Genomic DNA, 22179 nt, shown 5'->3' with positions numbered 1-22179 from the left:
TACTTAAGTCTTTAATTTCTTTTAAAATGTTTTGTACTTTTTAGAGTGTGAGTTTTGCACACATTTTTGTTGAAGATTTTTTTCTTTTTTATGTGAACCGTTTTTAAAGTATTCAGTTTGTTACATTATTGCTTCTGGGTTTTTTGTTTGTTTTTTGTTTTTAAATATTTTTGGCCATGAGGCACGTGGGATCTTACCTCCTCCACCAAGTATTGAACCCACACCCCCTGCATTGGAGGGTGAAGTCTTAACCACTGGACTGCCAGGGAAGTCCCAAGCTTTGCACTTCTTGTTATTAAATTCATTCCTAAGTATTTATTATTTTTGTTGCTATTATAAATAGAATTTTCTTAATTTCATTTTCAGTTTGTTCAGGGCTGCTGTATAGAAATATAATTGATGCTGATATTATAAGTTTTATCTTGCAACTTTACTGATTTGCTATTCTAATATATTTAGTGGGTTCTTTTTATTTTTCTGTATACAGGATTATGTAATATAAAAATAGAAGTAACTTTGTTTCTTACTTTCTAACCAAGATGCCTTTTATTTCATTCGCTTGCCAGTTGCTCTGGCTAGCATCTCCAATACAGTGTTGAATACACCATGATGAGAGTGGACATCCCTGTCTAATTTCTGAAATTCCTTAACCATTAAGTATAATATTAGTTGCAGTTTTGTTTACTAGGTGGCCTTTGTCAAATCAAGGAATTTCCCTTGTATTTCTAGTTTGTTGGGTGTTTTCAGTCATGAAGGGGTGTTGAATTTTTGGAGTTATTTTATATAAACATCATATAACTATACAGTTCAATTATTTATTGGTATACAAATTACTTCTTTGTGTGGTTTGTGCTCTTTAGTAGATTTATAATTATTATGCTATGTATTTTTAAAATTTAATTTATTTTTGGCTGTGATGGCTCTTCACATCCAAATCACATTGGGATTTTCTCTAGTTGTGGGAAGTGGGGGCTACTCTCTAGTTTCTGTGTGCAGGCTCTTCATTGTAGTATCTTCTCTAGTTTTGGAGCACAGGCTCCAGGGCATGTCGCCTTCAATAGTTGTGGCCAGTGGGCTAAGTAGCTGTGGCTCCCAGGCTCTAGAGCACAGGCTCAGTAGTTGTGGCACATGGACTTAATTTCTTCATGCTGTGTGGGATCTTCTCAGATCAGGGATCAAACTCATGTCTCCTGCATTGACAGGCAGATTCTTTACCACTGAGCCACCGGGGAAGCCCTGTTTTTTAAATTGGGAGGAAAAAGTTATAAACAAAAGGAACATTTATTATATCTTTTGTGTCTATCCTGTACTTGTACTACATATTTATTTGTGCTCTTTCTTCATCTTGGTTCACGTAGTAGCTAGTCCTTTCCTTTCAACCTAGAGGACTCCCTTTAGTATTTCTTGGAGGTGAGGTCTGCTAGTCATCATCTGCTAGTTCTCAGTTTTTGTTTACCTAGGAATGTTTTAATTTGCCTATTCGAGTTTTGAGGAATGGTTTTGCTGGATATAGAATTCTCAATTGACAGATTTTGTTCTTTGTACTTCGAATGTTATTCCACTGCCTTCTGGCTTCCTGGTTTCTGGTGAGATGGCATCTGTTTGTCAAGGGATTCTACTTGATGGATTGTTTCTTTTTTGCCGCTTTCAAGATTCATTCTTTAGCTGTGAACAATTTGATTATGATATATAGATAGATAGATGTGTATCTCTTTGAGTTTTTCTGTTGGGAGTTTGTTGAGCTTTTGGTTGTTAGAGTCATTGTTTTAATCAAATTTGGCAAATTGTTGGCCATTATTTCATCAAATGCTCTTTTTGCCCCTTTTATTTCTTCTTATGAGACTCTTAGTATGTATATATTGATAACCTGGTGTCCCATAGGTCTCTGTTAGTTGCTTTGTATTCCTCTTAACTCAGACTGGTTAATCTAAACAGAGCTTTCTTCAGTTTCACTGATTCTTTTTTCTGTTTCATCAAATCTGCTGTTCAGCCTATCTAGCAGATTTTTAAAATTTCAGTTACTGTATTTTGCAGCTTCGTGGTTTATGTTTGGTTCTTTTGCTCCAAAGCTTTTTTTTGTTTGTTTGTTTTTTATAATTTCTTCATGTTGATATGCTGAAAGATTTTCCATATACATTTCCTCATTTCTTTAGCTGTGGTTTCTTTTAATCTTTGGAATATATTTAATATAGCTGATCTAAAGTCTTTTTCTAATAAAGTAAATATCTGACCTTCCAGTTTCTGTTGGTTGCTATTTTTACCCTTTGTATGTGCCATACTTTATTTTCATGTTTTGTAACATTTTGTTGAAAACTGGATGCTTAAATAATATATTGTGGCAACAGGATGTTGGTTGTTCCTTGAAGTTGCTTCCTTACTTAATGACTTTTCTGACCTAATTCTGAAACATCTGTGTTCTTGGTTGTGTGTGGCCAGTAGAGTCTTCACTTGGTTAGCTTAGTGGTCACCCAGTAATTGGGCAGAAGTTTCCCTTATTAAATTAAATGCAGTTATTTTCCTGGAACCAACAAATCTCCTGGGCATTTTAGAGGAGCTCTGTGTGCATTTGGGGGCATGCCTTTAACACTCAGATAGGTAGTTGCAAATTCGGCCTAACCCTCACTTGCTGCTTGTGCAGATCCTCTCTAGTTGCTGGCACCTCTCTAGCACCAGAGGTGCTAGTTGAAGGCCATCTAATGACCTCTCATGACTTTTCTGAGCATGTGCATAGCTGAGGCATATTCATGGCCCTATACATTGGCCTGATCTTCTAGTTAGAAATTGGTCAGAGATTTTCAAAGCCATACAGACATTTCATATCCCACCCTTTCCTATTAAAATAGTTGTTTAGTCTATTTGACCTGCTGAGTCCCTGGTGGCTCAGATGGTAAAGAATCCACCTGCGACGTGGGAGACCTGGGTTCGATCCCTGGGTTGGGAAGATCTCCTGGAGATCTTTTAACTAGAGCAAGTTAAAATACCACAAGTGAAGTGACTGAGTGAAGTCGCTCAGTAGTGTCCGACTCTGCGACCCCATGGCCACAAAGTTTACTATAGAAACTAGTTCAACTATTTTCCTTGAATAGATCCTCCCTGAACTGCTACAAGCCTCATGTGGTTTTCTAGATTTTGAAGAAGTTGATTCTTACAATTTTTGCTATGTTTCTCATTGCTTTTATTGAAGACAGAACTGTTGAGAATCCTGACTGCAGTTTTCACCGCTGTCCTCAGCTTTACTCTCAGCTTGTCCTTTCACTCCCGCCCTCATTCCCTTTTACTGGTATGGTTAGATAACGCTTTGGATTTATTTATATTTGAAATGTGGGATTCTGCTGAGGACATTCACTGTGACTGTATTTACAATAGCAAAAGAGTGAAAAATCACCAATATGTTCCAAAATAAGGAAATGGGTTTTTTTAAATGGTTCATCTATATATCCGTATGATGGAAACATCTTGCAAATACTAACAATCATACATACAAAGGAAAATGTTTATGATATAATACAGATGGAAAGAAACAGTATAAATACAATAATTGAAAATAAGCTTTGTAAAGAGATAAGCATACTTCAGTATGAAAAACTCCTGGAAGAGCCATATCAAAATGATAGCATTTGTTAGTCCTTGGTAGTAGTTAAATGGTGTTGAGTAAAACAAATTATCTTTGTTCTATAATATACCATAAGGTCATATTAACTGTTATGAATATAAAATGCAGCCATTAATGTGACACACATATTAAACATTTTCACTCATGTTTATTCAGTTAAAAATTATATAACTGTTGAGCATTTGCAATTTAACATAAATTTTTATAAATATTTAAAGAATAGTTGTAAAAACATGCTAATAACCCTAGCATTGGGGCTGACAAAATATATATGAACTATTTTAATCTCCAGAGTTTATGGTGCAGAAAGATGTTCCATTTCACTGGAGTATATTAGGGTGAATTGTTAGGCAGATAAGTAACCTGTAGTCTTACTTACTAGCATTTCGTTGTTTTTTTCTTTTTAGGCGCATATTAAATTTCCTATTGACTACCCATATTCACCACCTACCTTCAGATTCTTGACCAAAATGTGGCACCCCAACATTTATGAGGTAAGAGATATCTATCATGAATTTCTCTGAAGATTTGATTTTTTGATACTGTCCTTTAATCTCCATAGCTCAGTATGCTGTGGCGACAAAGAACTATTCATGGCTTTTATTATAGCAGTGTATATCATGGTTGGGGCTTTCCAGGTGGCTCAGTGGTAAAGAATCCTCCTGCCAGTATAGGGGACTCAGGAGCCACAAGTTCTGTCTCTGGGTTGGGAAGTTCCCCTGCAGTAGGAAATGGCAATCCACTCCAGTATTCTTGCCTGGAGAATTCCATGGACAGAGGAACCTGCTGGTCTACTGTCCATGGGGTCGTAAAGAGCTGGACATGACTGAGCACACACTGTTCCATATTATGGTTACTTTAAGATTGAGACTTTAAACCTTTGCTGCTCATTGCTGAGATTATAATTCATATGTGTTAGCATTTATATTTTTTAAAATTTAGTGAAGTTATATAAATTTATTTGTGTACCTATTCCCTAGCTTTACAGACTCTAGCTTCACAATTTGTCACTTTGATCAGAGATTCAACTTGTGGGTGAAGGGAGTGGGAATCATTTGTACTGGTCTCCTTTAAGGAGTTGCTGCATACCAGTTGAGAGTCTCTTCTGAAATAAATTCAAGGTTAGGGTCTTCTGTTGGACAAGTGCGCATGCCTGGGAAAACAATTTCTAGCTTTTTTGATGACATATACTGAGCTTTGTGCTAAGTTCTAAGGATCCTGAAACGATCCCTTCTGTTTCTTGGGGTGTATGTCAAGGCCCACTCAGGAGTCCTTCGAGTCTCCTCCTCTGCCATTCTGTAGCCTGTTTCATTACAGTAGGGCTCTGAAGTTGTAGCTGAGGCCCAAGCATTAAATTTGTTTTTTAAAACTTGCAACTTTAGTAGTATAGTTTTGGGGTTTGTTTTTGTCACGTGTTATTGGCAAGCTCCTATGCTCCAGAAATAGAGGTACAGGGCCTTTACTTATTCTATAGTGCTGAATTTTGGATCTCAGTCTATATAAAGAACACCTTGGAGCAGCTTTATTGTTTTTCACAATCTGCTTTTTTCTGTAAGTCATTATCTTCATTTTTCTTTTCTTAAAACAGGACAAAGAGTGCTCAAAAGGTGATACATTGTAACATTTCCAGAAATAAGCTCCCAGGATATTGTTTTCTTTAGTATCTTTAGTATTTGACATAACCATAATACAGACAACATTGAATGTGTTATATACCGTTCTGTATAACAAAATTATCCTGTTGTAGGAGAGAGACTATAGAAATGTTTCACTGTTTCATAAGTTAAAACTGAGTTCAGTTAATACTGAAATATTTTTGTGTCTGTCTCCATTTAATAATCAGAAATTCTTGCCTTCAAAACTAGGTGGTATATATAGGTTTTAGATAATAAAAGAGAAATGAAAACAACATTGAATGTGTTATATTGTTCTATGTAACCTTGTCTTGCCACTGAGAATGAATTCACGTTAGAGCCACACACTTGCCTGTTTCCATCTCATTTGTCTCATTCTCAAACTTTTGTCAAAAAAGAAAAAAAAGCATGATAAAGGAACCAAAGCTCTTTCAGAAGAAAGTGTAGGTAAATACAGTCCCCTTTCCATTGCTTTTTCACCACTTAGGTAGGCAGTCTAGTTCTGTCTCTTAAGATTTAGCATTGGATCATTATTTTTAGAAATATTTTTCATATTCATAAAAATTTTAGCAGTAAAATAATGCTTGCATATCTTACAAATATGCAGTTGTTTACCATGCCATATAAGTTGTTTGTAAACAAGTGTTAAGTCATATTTAAGCATTAAATTTGATCTAATCAAATGAGTCACAAGAGACTTTGCTCACATTTGTTAATTTACTTTGCTATATTCTGGAAATGGTATCAGAATTGAACTTGGGGGCCCAAGTAAGTGGGCTCATGGTTCTTAGCCAAAGGGATGGGATATTCTTGGAGGTTGCTCTCTCCTCACCCATCCATGTTGTCACCTAGAAACACAGTGGACCTCAGTGTCAAATTGTTCTAGTCACCAAATTGTTTACTACAGAATTATTTATAATAGAACTGGGGTTGAAATGGGGGAACAGTGACAATATCAACCACAGCAAAACAAAAATAAAATATGTGAATTGAAGAGTTTTTTGTGTATTAACTTTGTGAGCATTAAAATTATCATAAGGACTATTTTTGGTAGAAAGTAGTTTATCAAGTTTTTAAAAACTAGAGCTTTGGTACAATTTTGTTAAATACATTCACAGATATTACTGTAGCCCCCAAAGTTATAAATAAACTGCTGTGTTATCAATTTCAACATTTCTTTTATCATTGCCACATTTGTGAAATTTATAAATACCAAGGGGAGACTTGGAGAACGAAAGAAATTTCATATGAACTTGTCGTCAATGACCATGTTGCACAGTTGACTCCTTCTTGCTTTATATAATATGTTGAGTGATCTTAGTAACAGTTTGCCTGGTTACATGTGTTGTGTGTGTTCTGAAGTAGATAACCAGTGAAGCCCATTAAATCATGTATTCAAATGAAGTTTTTGTACACAAACTCTTGAGTATGAACTTCACAGCTACGGCAACTCAAAATCTCACTGCTCTTTGTATTTGTTATTCATTTTACATCTCAGAACTGCCTTTCTCAAAGCTTAGAACTTCTCCCTCCCCCCTCCTTTTTTTCAAAAAAAAATTTATTCATTTTTGGCTGTGGTGGGTCTTTGGTGTTGCCTGGGCTTTCTCTAGTTCCAACAGGCAGTGGCTACTTTTTGTTGTGATGCAAGGGCTCTTCATTGGGGTGGCTTCTCTTGTTGTGGAGCAGGAGCTTCAGTCGTTGTGGCTTGCAGGCTCTAGTGCACTGGCTCATGGGCTTAGTTGCTTCACAGCATGTGGAATTCTTCCCGGCCCAGGGTTCGAACCCTTGTCACCTCCTTATAACCTGCAAATATTTCCTCTCGTATGTATCGATTGTTTTTTTTTCCCCCATTTTCTTTGATAATTTCCTATGCACAAAAGTGCTTAATTTTGATGAAGAGGTCTAGTTTATCTGTTCATGCATGCTTTTGGTGTCATACCTAAAAGTCCATTGCTAAACCCAAGGTCATGAAGATTTTAAACACACACATAGACAAACACAGACACACTTTTATAAAAAGACTTTATGATTTAGGCTCTTGGATCTTTGTTCCATTTTGAATTAATTTCGTATATGGTTTGAGGCAGGAGTTCAGCTTCATTCTTTTGGAAATCCAGTCCCAATATCATTTGCTAAAGAGACTGTTCTTTCCCCATTGGATGAACTTACCATCGTAGAAATCAGTTGGCTATGTTGTATGAATCTGTGTAGACTGTCAGTTCTGTTGCCTTGATCTATATATCTGTCATGCCAGTCCTAAACTGTCTTATTCTCTGTAGCTCTGTAGTAAGTTTTGAAATCAGGAAGTATGAATCCTTCAACTTTATTATTATTTTCCAAGATTGTTTTGGCTTTTGTGGGTTCCTTAAATTTCCTTATAAATTTTAGGGGCGGTTGGTCAGTTTTACAAAAAGGGAAGCTAGGGTTTTAATTGGGATTGGATTGAATCTGAAGATCATACTGGGGAATATTGCCAACATTAAGTCTTCCTACCCATGAATATAGGCTGTTTTTCTTTTTTTTTAGGTCATCTTTAATTTCTTTGAGCAGTGTTTTGTAATTTTCTTTGTACAGGACTTTCACCTCCCTGGTTAGATTTGTTCCTAGATATTCTATTCTTTTAGAGGCCATTGTAAATGGAATTGTTTGCTTAACTTGTTTTTTAGATTGTTCATCACCAGTATATAAAAATGAAACTGATTTAAAAATTTTTGTTTTCTTTATTTTTGCTTGTGCGATCTTAGTTCCCTTACCAGGGATTGAACCCGGGTCCTTGGCAGTGAAAGCTCAGAGTCCTAACCTTTGTCCATGGGATTTTTCAGGCAAGAATACTGGAGTGGGTTGCCATGCCCTCCTCCAGAGATGCCGCCACTGGAATTTCAAAAATCCCAAAATGAACTGATTTGAGTGTTGATCTTGTATCCAACAACTTTGTTGAATTGATTATCTCTAGTAGTTTTCTTGTGAGTTCTTTGGAATTTTCTTTGGCATTTACAATAGAAATGGATTTACTTCTTCCTTTTCAATTTGTACACTTTCAGAATTTTTCTTAATTGCTCTGGCGGCTACTACCAGTACATTGTAAATAGCAGTGGTAAAAGTGGGTGCCCTTTGTCTTATTTCTGATCTTAGGAAATTTTTCACCATTGAGTATGTTAGCTGTGGGTTGGTTTTTTTGTTTCTTAAATTTATTTATCTTCTTAATATAACTCCCTTTTACACTTTTAAGATAGCTGGAAAGTATGGTTTTCTGAGTGTTTTTATTATGAGTAAGTGTTGGGTCTTGTCAAGTGCCTTTGCCTGAATCAGTGGAGATGCCCATCTTTTTTTTTTATAATGGAAACAAGGGCATTTTCTTTTATTCTTAACCATGTTTTTATTCCAAGTTAGATCCAGCAGGTGGAACTGATTGCTCTCTTCCAGTGATCTGGGCTCAAAAGACAAATACAACTGCTGACGTCTTCATTGAATTCACTGATGATGAGACTTTTGCTGGAACTGTCCATCCTGCTGTTGCTCTTTTAGGATTGTTGTAAAATTGCTGCTGTTGTTTAGTCACTGAGTTGTGTCTGACTCTTTTGCGACCCCATGGACTGTAGCCCGCCAGGCTCAGGCAAGAATACTGGAGTGAGTTGCCATGCCCTCCTCCAGAGATTCCCATCTTTTGATATGTCATTTCTGCGTATGTATGTTTATATCATTTCACTACTCAGAAATTTTACTTAACACACACACTAAACTGGGAACAAAGTAACATACTCCTCTGTTCGCTCCATTTTTCATTCAAACTGTGTTCTTCACTCCTGTGGTAGGTAGAATAATGCTCCCACAGAGATGTCTGTATTGTAATCCCTGGAATCTGTGATATGTACCTTCACTTGTTAAAATTAGGCTTGCTTATCAGGTGACCTTGAACTGAGATTATTCTGGATAATCTAGGTGGTCCCAGTGTAATCACAGGGTCCATTAAAGTAGGGGTCCCCAATCCCTGGGCCTTTTAGGAACCAAGCCACAGAGCAGGAGATGGGTGAGCAAGCCCCCACGTGATGGGCGAGCAAGCCAAGCTTCATCTGTATTTACAGCTGCTCCCCATTGCTCATATTATTACCCGAGCATTAGATTCTCATAGGAGTGCAAACCCTACTGTGCTTGAATCATGCCAAAATCACCCCTCACCCCCACCCCTGAGCATGGAAAACTGTCTTCCGCCAAACCAGCCCCAGGCGCCAAAAAAGTTGGGGACCACTGCTTTAAAGTGAAAGAGGTAGGGTAGGAAGAAAATCAGAGTGAGAAGGAGATGTAACTTTAGAAGAAAGGCTCCAAAAATGCAGCATTGCTTCCTGTGAGGATTAGAGGAAGAGGGCCAAGAACGAAAGAATGTGAGTGGCCTTTAGAAGCCAGAAAGGGCAAGGAAAGGGATTCTTTCTTGGAGCCTCCAGTAAGGAATGTGTTGTTACCCACACAGTTGACTTTAACCCTGTGGAGAGCAGTGTCAAGCCTGGACCTACAAGACTGTAAAATAATAAATTTGTGTTGTTTTCAGCCAATTTTGTGGTAATTGGTGTAAGAGTACAAAATAAATATACCCAAACATATTTCTGATGTTGGTTTATTTTTTCAGGCAATCTCATGTCTAAATTTCCTTTAGGTTGTTAAAATTGGAAATAATTATTGAAAGCTTCTTCAACCTTTAAGCCTTTTTCTTCTTCCAAAGCACCTCCTAGGTGTCCTCTCCAAATATATCTAGTTTCTCTCCCCTCATTTCTATAGTGTTTTTTTTTTTTTTAACTTCTTCATGTTATCTAACATTAATACAAAGTTTTGGAATATAGTATTTGACATTGATATTATTAAAATTTTATTCTCCTTTTTAAATGTTCTATTATCTTGGTGTGTGTGTACATGTATGTAAATTTGGGTTTATATATAAGATTTATTCCACTGTATATGATTATACCTCTCTTTTTAAACATTTGAATCTTTTATTTTAAACCAGTAGGCTACTACATCTTTCCCAGTCTTTTCTGTTAACAGTCTCTATTGCATATGAGACAGTCCATGTGTGTTTTAACTTAAATTTAGCACTTGTGAATTAGATCCTATAATTTAAATTTATGAACCAGAATATTATAATCATAGTGGTGAGTTCTTCTATCCATATACCAAGGGAGTTACACATAATTGTTAGGAGGCATGTATCAGTTTATATAAACCATACTTTTTGAAGCCAGTTATTGATATTAAAGGTGATCATAGTTTCTCTGTAGACAAATCATAGGCAGATTTTCTTTTTTAAAAATTTGGGTATATTTGCTGTACAACATTGTGTTAATTTCTGCTGTACAATGAAGTGAATCAGCTATATATAAACATACATTCCCTCCCTCTTGGACCTCCCTTCCTTTTACCACACCCTCTACCCCCATCCCACCCATCCAGGTCACCATAGACCACCCAGCGAAGCTTCCTGCACTATACAGTAGGTTCCCACTAGTTATCTATTTTACACATGGTGGGGTGTCTGTGTCAGTTCCAGTCTCTCAGTTCATTCCTCCCTTCCCCCACTCAGGTTCACACATCCATTTTCTTCATCTGTCTCTGTTCCTGCCCTGCAAATATGTACAATTTTTCTACATTTCACACATATGCATTAATATATGGTATTTATTTTTCTCTGACTTCATTCTTTGTGACAGTCTCTAGATCCATCCACATCTCTACAAATAACCCAATTTCATTCTTTTTTATGACCAAATAATATTCCATTATATATATATGTGGTGGTGGTGTTTAGTCACTAAGTCGTGTTTGACTCTTGGGACCTCATGGACCCACCATACTGCTCTGTCCATGGGGTTTTTCAGGCAAGAATACTGGATTGAGTTGCCATTTCCCTTGCCCAACCCAGGGACCAAACCTGTGCTTCCTACATTGGCAGGTGGATTCTTTACCACTGAGCCACTTACATATATACACGCCGCATCTTTTTTAATCCATGTATCTGTTGATGGACATCTAGTTTGCTTGCATGTTGTAACTATTGTAAATAGTGTGCTACAGTGAACATTGGGGTGCTTGTGTCTTTCTGAATTATGGTGTTCTCAGGGTATTTGCCCAGTAGTGGGGGTGCTGGGTCATATGGTAGTTCTATTTTCAGTTTTTTTAAGGACCCGCCATACTGTTCTCTATAGTGGCTGTATCAATTTACATTCCCACCAATAGTGCAAAAGTGTTCCCTTTTTCTCCACACCCTCTTCAGCATTTATTGTTTATAGATTTTTTGATGATGGTTGTTCTGACTGGTGTGAGGTGATACCTCATTGCAGTTTTGATATGCATTTCTCTAATAATTAGTGATGTTGAGCATCTTTTCATGTGCCTCTTGGGCATTTGTATGTCTTTATGGGAGAAACGTCTACTTAGGTCTTCTGCCCATTTTTTGATTGGGTTGTTTAGTGTTTGTTTTTCTTTTGATATTGAGCTACATGAGCTGTTTGTATATTCTGAAGTAATCCCTTGTCAGTTGCTTTGTTTGCAAATATTTTCTCCCATTCTGAAGGTTGTCTTTTCATCTTGTTTATGGTTTCCTTTGCTCTGTGAAAGCTTTTAAGTTTAATTAGATACCATTTGTTTAGTTTTTGTTTTATTATTCTAGGGAGTGGATACAAAAAAAATCTTCCTGTGATTTGTATCAAAGATGGTTCTTCCTATGTTTTCCTTTAAGAGTTTTATAGTATACCATCTTACATTTAGGTCTATAATCCGTTTTGAGTTTATTTTTGTGAATGGTGTTAGTGTTCTAATTGCATTCTTTTACATGTAGCTATCCAGTTTTTCCAGTGGCACTTAGGAAAAGACTTGTCTTTGCTCTGTTGTATATTCTTATCTCCTTTGTCGTAGATTACATAGGTACGTGGGTTTATCTCTGGGCTTTCTCTCCTTTTCATTGATTTTTAGGTCTGTTTTTGTGCCAGTACCATACTGTCTGGATTACTGTGACCTTGTAGTATAGTCTGAAATCAGGGAGCCTGATTCCTCCAACTTCGCTTTTCTTTCTCAATTGCTTTGACTATTTGGGATCTATTTTGTTTCCATACAAATTGTAAAGTTTTTGTTCTAATTCTGTGAAAAATGACATTGGTAATTTGATAGGGATTACATTGAATTTGTAAATTGCTTTAGGGTAATATAGTCATTTTCACAGTATTGATTCTTCCAGTCCAAGAACATGGTATATCTTTACATCTGTTTGTGTTGTCTTTGATTTCATCAGTGTCTTCTAGTTTTCTGAGTACAGGTCTTTTGCCTCCTTAGGTAGGTTTATTTCTAGTTATTTTATTCTTTTTTGTTGCAATGGTAAATGGAATTGTTTTTTTAATTTCTGTTTCTGATCTTTCATTGTTAGTGTTATAAGAATGCAAGAGATTTCTTTGCATTAATTTTGTATCCTGCAACTTTACCAAATTCATTGATTAGCTCTAGTAGTTTTCTGGGGGCATCTTTAGGATTTTCTATGTAGAGTTTCACATCATTTGCCAACAGTGACAATTTTACTTCTTTTTTTCCAATTTGGGTTCCTTTTATTTACTTATTTTTCTTTTCTAATATCTGTGGCTAGGGCTTCCAAACCTGTGTGGAATAATGGTGGCAAGTGTGAACATTCTTGTCTTGTTCCTGATCTTAGAGGAAATGCTTTTAGTTTTTCACCAGTGAGACTGATGTTTGCTGTAGGTTTGTCATATACATAGGCAGATTACATATATATATATATATATATATATATATATATATGTCAAAAATATATGCCAAATATATGTATATATTACATATATATATATGTCAAAATATAGGCAGATTTTAGGCAAAAGTAAGAAAAGTATTTTGGAGATTGGTCAAAATGAATATTTATAATATAAAAATGCTTAATTCTTCTTTATCATTGGATCTAAACATGAAGAAAAAGCAGTTTACTCCCCAGCAGTAAGAAAACAAGTTTTCTAGGAATAAAAGAAATTTCAGCAGAATTGATTTTTTTGTATCATACTTTTGAATATTTACTGAATGTGTTATTTGTGTCTTGTAGAATGGAGATGTATGCATTTCAATTCTTCATCCGCCTGTAGATGACCCACAGAGTGGAGAACTGCCCTCTGAAAGGTGGAATCCTACTCAAAATGTCAGGTAAGGAATTCCGTAAGAAATAATCTGATTTCTAGGTGGCTCTTAACATTGGATATAATCTTTTAATAAGTACAAAAGAATCCTTTTCTATATATGATGGCTTTGTTTTATGCTAGAGCTTAATGTAGCATGCATGTATCATTTTGAAGAGTTGTATTTATGAACTAATAATGCATATGTTGCTCATCTCTGTGTTCACTTTGGAAGAATTATTCTACTGTTCTTCCTCTTGCATTATCTGAGTTCCACCCTGCTGCTTTATATTTCATGACTTCCGTGTTTGAATTGGTTGCTTCTGTATTCTAGGACTCTGACTACTTTTTGCTGAAAAGTCTTAGTCTCTACACTTTTTCTTTATCCATTCACCAGTTGATGGACATTTCAGTTGTTTCCACTCATTGACTATTATGAATAATGCTGCTGTGAACATTGTATGCAAGTTTTTATGTGCACATATGTTTTCATTTCCTTGGACTTATTCCTGGAAATGGAATTGTGGGGTCATAACTCAGTGTTTAACTTTTCAAGGAACTGCCATGTTTTCCAACACACCTGCATTAAATTTTTAGTGCATTCCCACCAGCAGTGTGTGAGAATTCAGATTTCTCCAGATCTTTGTTAGCACTTGTTATTTTCCATGTTTCTCATTATAACTAGCCCAGAAGGTTGACTGGGTATTCTTATTTAGTTTTATCATCAGTGTGTTTCTTTTAAAATAACTTTAAAAAACTTATAATGATTTTAGATTATCAGAGAAATCATGAAGTACGGATAGTACCCATGTTCCCCACACCTGCCAGTTTTCTTCGTTACTAACATATAACATTAGTATGGTTCATTTGTTACAGTTAGTGAACTTGTATTAGTACATTATGATTGATCAAAGTCCATGTTCTTTCACATTTCCTTAATTTTTACCTAATGTCGTTTTTTCCGCTCTAAGATCCTACACATTATAGATAGCACATTATATTTAATAGATGTTTCTCCTTAGACAACTGCAACAGTTTCTTCGACTTTTCCTTGGTTTTGATGACCTTGACGATTTTGAAGGGTGTTTTATAGAATGTCTCCCAACTGGGGTTTTGTTTGATGCTTTTTTCTGCTTATTATACTGGAGTTATGAGTGTTGGGAGAAATTAAGGTAAAGTAGATTTTCATCATGTCATATCAAGGGTACATACTGTCAGCATGACTTATCACTCTTGATGGTAACATTCATCACCTGGCTGAGACTTGTTTTTAGGATTTCTCCACTGTAAAGTTCCTCATTTCCTACTTTCTGTTCTGTATAACGGAAGTTACAGGTGTGGCCCACACTAAGGAGTGGGGAATTATATCCCCAGGAGGCTGGGATATCTATGTAAGTTATTTCAGGTTCTTCTGTATAGGAATTAATCTGCTGTCCCACATTTATTCATTCTTTCAAACATCTTTTTTAATGATCTGCAAGATAGTAATTAGAATCTCCATTTCTGACAAAAGCAAAGAATTGGAAGCTTCCTGATGTATGCAAGGCTCTCTTAACCTGTTTCTTCAAGTTATGTATTTGCTTCCCACTCTCTGTGATGAGTATACCTAAAAGACTATTCAGGACATATGAGATACTTTTGATTATGCTAGTTACTCACTTCTTTCTAGGTACTTTGTTCTACCCAACATACAGGATTGGGGAAAATGGGTATATTTTGGACTTCACCACATTTTGCAAGTATATTTTCTTAATCAGAAAAAAATGACTTTCCTTTTTAATTCAAATAAATGTGTTGATACACCTCACCTTGACAAGCATCATGCCTATGAATAATTCTCAGATCAGGCATTAAGACTTGCCATAAGTTTATAATGTCTATGAAATAAAGAATCATTACACATTTCCTATACTTTCTGCTTTGCTTTAATGGGGTTCTTCCTTGGGGTTGAAGCATTTCTCAACAGTAATCAGAGATGGAATTACTGAGTTTGTTTTAGTGAAGATGTAATTCCTGCAGCCCCAATCTATACATATCTGAGTTTATTATACTCCACCAATAGCAAAATACTCAAAAAAAATCACTCTGTGTTTTTAACAAAATTATTTATGAGGAAGGAAAAAAGAGCTCTACTTGTAAATTTCTCTTTGTTTTGCACTTCTGATGTTTCATCTCCACTAGGCAAAGCATCTCCATAGCTCTACTTGTAAATTTCTCTTTGTTTTGCACTTCTGATGTTTCATCTTCACCATAGAAATTCTTGGGATGTGTGGGAAATATGCATTTCTTATAAAGGGCAATCCTGAAAAGGGAAGCTGGAAAGAACTGATGTGATATTTTATATTATCCCCAGGATCGCATGTATATTAGTTTCAAGACCATTGCTTTACACAGGATCTTTTATGATCATTAGGAAAATTAGTATATTTCTGCCTCATCCCCTCGTACCTAAGCATCATACCACATATCATGTTAGCTGAGTATTTGTACCCTTAGCTCATACATACTTTATTACTTGAATTTTCAGCATCAAATAATACATTGACACTTGGATGTAAAAGAAAAGGAAATCTGCTTCCCCGTTCCCCCTTCTAGCTTTTAAGTATTATTGTTTCTGTATTGTCAGGGTTATAAAACTTACAGTCTGTACTGTAATGTGACATAATCCCAGTTTTTAAAATTCTCATTCATATTGTTAAATCAGTTCAGTATTTGCTGCTCATTGTTTTACTTCCTTTGGTCTATTAATTGGCTGAAATTTGTTCATTAGTAATTTCTCAAGGGATTGCTCCTAGGAGCCATATTTCATTCCCTGAGTTCTCACACATGCAAGATATTATGTGCTTGTGTATATTGGAGTATACTAGTGTGTTTGCCATTATATTTCAAGTGACAGATTTTGACTAGATGTAAGGTTTCCAGATCACGCTTTATTTCCTTGAGGATATTACTGGCATTACTCTGTGGTTGCTGTGGAAAAGTTTGGCTACCCTGTTTCTCATCTCTTTCACACTATATAATTGTTTAAGAGGCTGACAAGCTTTTGAAAGAAACACATTATATTGTCAGTATAAGTAAACTGACAGTATAGGGAAGAGGATTTAAATATTTGGGAAGATTTGTTGAAAAATTGGAGCAAAACTGCAGAGTTGTTCTTTAAGGGATTTTGGTGTTTGTTTTTCAGGGCTAGCATTAACCCTAGACTAGAAGAAGGAGTTCTGAGGTGTTAGTGATTCTTGCTTTTGGAGGTTGAATGTTGAATCGGATGCTTCCCATACCACCCCACCCACCCTTTGAGAAAGCAAGCCTTCTCTTTTTTTTTTTTTTTTTTGTGGCTTAAACAGTAGAAGTTTATTTTTTCACACTTTTGGACACTGTAAGGTGTTGGCAAGGTTGGTTTCTTCTGAGGCTTCTGTCTTCAGTTTATCTCCACATGGTCTTCCCTCTGTTCATATCTGTGTCCTAATTGCCCCTTCTTATAAGGACATTAGTCATATTGGATTAAGACCTGTTCTGAGGACCTTATTTTAATCTGGTTACCTCTCTAGAGACTCTGCTTCACATATAGTTTGAGGTACGGGGGATTAAAACTACAGCATAGAATCTGAAGCCTTCCCATTCTTTAGATGCAAAGCCCAAAACAAGGTTTTTCTCATTGTATTCATGTGCTGCCTAGATGGAAAACCTATTACCATTGCCCACAGCAATTCAAATTTTTTGCCTTTATTTCTGTGCAAATATACAAAGACTGTATTTGCCTTGTCTCAGCTTAAAATATTATAAACTTTTTTTCCCCCCAAAAGAAAGGCCTATTTGGGGAGTCCCCTGGTGGTCCACTGGTTTAGGACTCAGCGCTTCACTGCCTTAGCAGGGTTCAATCCCTGGTCAGGGAACTGAGATCCTGCAAACCACACAGCTTTTGGCCAAGAGAAAGAAGAGAAAGGCCTGTTTCTCATTTAATCCAGTCCTTTGGGGGCAGGGAACTCCTTTCGTATTACTCTGCACTCTAAAACTACCTTAACTACTTTGGGTACCAGCATCAGTATTTTTTCTCTCTGGACCCTGAGGTAACCTGAGCCCCAGTTTAGAAGCACCTGGACTTCACATCAGAGATTGTTTTCCTTGCCTTTATGCTTTCTTATTTAGAGGCTTCACAGCCAGAACTTAGTTATCTTCAGATTGTCCCCTTGATCGTTAGCCACTGCTCCAAAAGATATTTGCATTGGAAGTCATTAGTGAACTTCTCGGACCTTTTTGTTTCTTCGTTCCATGTAATTGGATGATTCTTCAATGTATTGATCTTGGAGTGGGCAAGTAATGGGAGAGTTTTTGTGTTTGTGTATTTCTAGAGAGGGCATGGTGTTTTGTATGACTTGTGGAACCTCATCTGGAACTCCTGGTGATGCCCAGAACTCTGAAAAGTCAGAAAAGCACTACCTAATGTGAAACATGTCACATTTGTCAGTGTATTATTTGTTTTGAGATAAAGGAGTTCCTTAAGGTAGTAAATTGTATGTATTTCTCATAGGTTATTTATGGCACTGAAATATCAAGAGGCAAGATATGAGGTGCCAAAGTTTATTGTTGATATCTGTTTGCTGCTAAATTATCCAGCACTTGTCTGCCTCAGGATTCTAAGCTCCATATCGAGTTTATGGCTGTAGCAAGACAGCAGTGGAGGCGGCAAAAGGTTCATTTCAGCCTGTTGTAGGGTCTTGACTGCTGAATGGCTCTGTTATCTGAAAGTGGTTCCATGTTCACATGTGTTTGCACTTCTCCATGACCACATGCACTAGTCTTTGATTTAGCACCTCAGTGAACATACTCAGAAGATAAAGTTGTGTAGGCTTTTGTAACCTGAAGAAGAGGAAGGAATTCCAGTTACCTTTGCAAGCCTAAGTTGATTTATATCACAAGACCTGTTGAGTAGTGAGAGTTGGCTAAAGGGAAAAGCAAGGAAAATGTGCTGTGGTACAGTTGTAGGGATCTAGAGCATTAGCCAGCTAGTTTCCACTAAGAGCTCAGTAGTCTCCTCCTTAGAGGAGGCTGGCATACTTTGTGGAAGAAGAGATCCACAGCCCTGTCCTCAGATGTCCAGGATTAAGTTTAGGGGACGGAAGTTCCTTACAGAATTGGGAAGTTTTGGAGAAGTAGGTGTTAGTCAACAAAAAATGAAGTTGGGAGGGTTGGGACCCCTGATGCTGCCACATGTTTGTGATTAGGGGTCCACAGCACCATGCCTCCTCTTCTCAGTGGAAGAAACAAAATGTGCCTTAATTCGTATTCTCTTGAGAACCAAATGAGAGCTTTCCGTGGGTGGGTGGGGGTTCTCTCAGACTTTGCAGTAGGATTCACAGGTGCTTTCTCTGAGGAACCACCCTCAGAACTACCTGCTGTATCTACTGCAGGCTCTTGGATCAGGAAAGTGGTCTTTTTAAGGATTTGTTTTCCTCCGAAGGGTAGAAAAGTGTTTTCTTTGCCATGGGACCAGATGTATGGATCCACTCCAGAGGACACACTGTCACGTACAAGGGTCTCTCAGGAGTAGGCGAGGATGTTCTCCTGTCGGATCTTCTCTACAACCCGCGGAAAGGGCAGGGAGCTAGTACACAAGTGCTGGACAGCTTACACTGTGTGTAATATCCTTGCCAGCCTTTTTGAATCACGGTACACAGGAAAAATGAAGTGATATTATTTGTAGATCACAGTGTAGCAAACTGAAGATGCTCCTTTGGCCAGAAGTTGCCATTCCAGGCTCAGGTTGTGCCAGGTCCTCCCCACCTGTCTGCCTGAGGGGAGTCACATACAACTTTTCTGTAACCCAGTCGTAACATACTGGTTGGGAAGTTTTGAGTAGGATATTGCAAATGGAACTGCATCAGAATTCTTCGTCAGTGTTGAGTCCTTTGCCAGCACTTGGTTATGTGTCCACTGCTGTGGGTGGGTGGGTTGTTTTTATGAAGGTGTGGCGTTGTTGTTTAAAGGTGTACTAGATGAAGAAGATTAACCCCATCTGAACCAGTGGCATAGATTCCATGTACCCCCCCCACCCCCCCCACCAAAATGATTTCTGCTCTCCAGACAAAGGGAGGAAGTGAAAACATGCTGGGTTAATAACTGTTACTGACAAATATTATCACAGTCTACTGTACTTAGTGCCTGATGCTTCTGAAAGCATCATGGATTTCAATTTAGAGAATATATGGCACTGGAAGTGATTTTCTTTTCATAGAAATGGATGATTTACTATTTTTTAAAATTGTACTTTCCAATTTGGTGTTTCAATATGGTATTTACATTGCAACATATAAAAAATCTACTTGGTGAGCACTCCTGGGAAACGTCTCCTAATTCTGTTAATATAATTCATCTGGACCTGTGTTGTCCAGTAGCCACTGTTACATTGGATAACACAGATTGTATGTTTCCATCATCACAGAAAGTTGTGAAGATACAGTACTGATTAGGACCATTAATCGATACCAAAGTTTGTCCTTATTCTGCTTATTTTTCTAACAGATTTGTATATGTTTTCTTCTGAAACAATCCTTACAGAATTTTCTACACATATTTTTCTTTTGCTTCTAGGATATTGTCAGTCCATTTCCCATTTTTGGCAATGATGAGTTTCTTTGAATCTTCTTACTGTAACTACTGAAGAAATCCAGAAGGATGGGGGTGGGAGTTACAAGGAGTTAACCTATTAGAAAGGGGGGGTAATAGAAAAGGGGGTATCACATATTAATATGTGATAAATGGATTTTAACTAGATGGGATAGTTTTCTTTGAAAGTGCCTTTGTGGTAATCTTGTATAATCATGTAACAGAAACTCTTTACCCTTTTAAGGAAAAGGTTTCATCAAATCAAACATCTAATTGCCCGGTTCCCTCCCTTTATTTTTTGCTTGGAGTCAGGAGCAAAAGGCTATTTTGCAACAACACAATCTGTAACCTCGCACCAATGAGAAAAGGTAGAGAAATTTAATTTTTCATCCCATGTTTCTTCTTAACTTCATGCACATAGCTTTTAGGGGAGAAAAAAGCATGAGAACTATTTCAGACATTTTTGGATCTTACTGAGTTTATTTTATCTAACAGAAACTTCATTCCCTGTAATTAAGGTATCTAGTTTTATCTGTGGATGAAAATTTTTCACAGAATTTCCGAACCCTAAGAGATCAGGGATGGCATCTAACTCGCTGACAGTTGTACATTCAGCATCTCACTTAGTGCCTCTGGTACAATAGTAAGTGCTTAGTAAGTATTTTTGAATAAGATTTCTATTATTACGAAATTAGTTCTTCCATGTTAAGGCTGTTGCTTTTTCTCCATTCTCCTGCTTAACTCTTCCTTGCTTCCCTTAGAAGTATGGAAAAGAAATACATTTGTGTGTAATACTGGTTTTCAGATCTTCTAAGCAGCCATGATACAAATTAGATATATGGAGTTTAGCATCATTTTTACCCTTTGCCATGAATGCCTTCAAGCTAAGTATTTTTTGCTTCTGCTTTTTCCTTTTGCACTTAACTAGAGTAATGGAAATAAAAACAAAAATAAACAAATGGGGCCTGATTAAACTTAAAAGCCTTTGTACAACAAAGGAAACAGTAAACAAGATTAAAAGGCAACTTTCAGAATGGGAGAAAAATATTGCAAATGAAATAACTGACAAAGGATTAATCTCCAGAATATATAAGCAGCTCATGCAGCTCAACATTAGGAAAACAAATAGCCCAATCAAAAAATGGGCAGACCTAAACATTTCTCCAAAGAAGATATATAGATGGCCAATAAACATATGAAAAGATGTTCAGCATCACTAATTATTAGAGAAATGCAAATCAAAACTACAATGAGGTCTCACCTCATACCAGTCAGATTGGCCATCATCTAAAAATTTACAAACAGTAAATGCTGAAGAGAATGTAGAGAAAAGGGAACCTCCTATACTGTTGGTGGAAATGTGAAATGATACAGCCATTATGGAGAACGGTTTGGAGATTCCTTAAAAAACTAGGAATAGATCTACCATATGACCCAGCAACCCCCGCTGCTGGGTATATACCCCCGGCCCTGCCCCGAGAAAACCATAATTGAAAAAGACACATGTACCCGAGTGTTCATAGCAGCTCTGTTTACAGTAGCCAGGACACGGAAGCAACAGATGTCCATCAACAGATGAATGGATAACGAAGCGGTGTGTCAGATATACAAAGGAATATTACTCAGCCATGACTGAATGAATTTGAGTTAGTTCTATAACCTAGAGCCTGTTATACAGAGTGAAGTAAGTCAGAACGAAAAAAAAAATACAGCATTAACACATATATGGAATCTAGAAAAACGATGAACCTATTTGCAGGGAAGGAATGGAGACGCAGATGTAGAGTGGACTTTTAGACACAGTAGGGGAGGGGGAGAGTGAGACTAATGGAGAAATTAGCATCAACCTATATACACTATCAGGCGTAAGACGGATAGCTGGTGAGAAGTTGCTCTGTAGCACAGGAAGCCCAGTGTGGCCTTCTGTGATGACCTAGAAGGGGAGGTGGAGGGAGGGGAGGGAGCTCGGGAGGGAGGGAATGTATGTAAAATTATGGCTGATTTGTGTTTATTGTATGGCAGAAAACCAACATAACATTGTAAAAATTAAAATATATATATATACACATACCCATATAAAAACTGTATGGCATTTAAAAAGACATTGCAATTAAAAAAATATTTAAAACCTTAAAAAAAAACTTCATTTTTAAAATGTTATTTGAAAAGCTTCCAG

At 36.9% G+C, this 22179-nt stretch overlaps 1 protein-coding gene across 1 annotated transcript in view; it reads left to right on the top strand.

Moving 5' to 3' along the window:
- UBE2R2 (ubiquitin conjugating enzyme E2 R2) overlaps positions 1 to 22179 on the top strand; it is a 94136-nt gene that overhangs the window by 65417 nt on the left and 6540 nt on the right. The window contains exons 2-3 of the mRNA XM_061163814.1: positions 4021 to 4107; positions 13331 to 13428. Of these exons, the coding sequence (XP_061019797.1) occupies positions 4021 to 4107; positions 13331 to 13428 (185 nt within the window). The remainder of the gene's footprint in view (positions 1 to 4020; positions 4108 to 13330; positions 13429 to 22179) is intronic.

The sequence above is a fragment of the Dama dama genome, chromosome 16 (genome assembly GCF_033118175.1).
Source record: "Dama dama isolate Ldn47 chromosome 16, ASM3311817v1, whole genome shotgun sequence".
Lineage (NCBI taxonomy): Eukaryota > Metazoa > Chordata > Mammalia > Artiodactyla > Cervidae > Dama > Dama dama.
The sequence above is the reverse complement of the archived record's forward strand: the minus strand, read 5'-3'. Positions and strand labels throughout refer to the sequence as shown.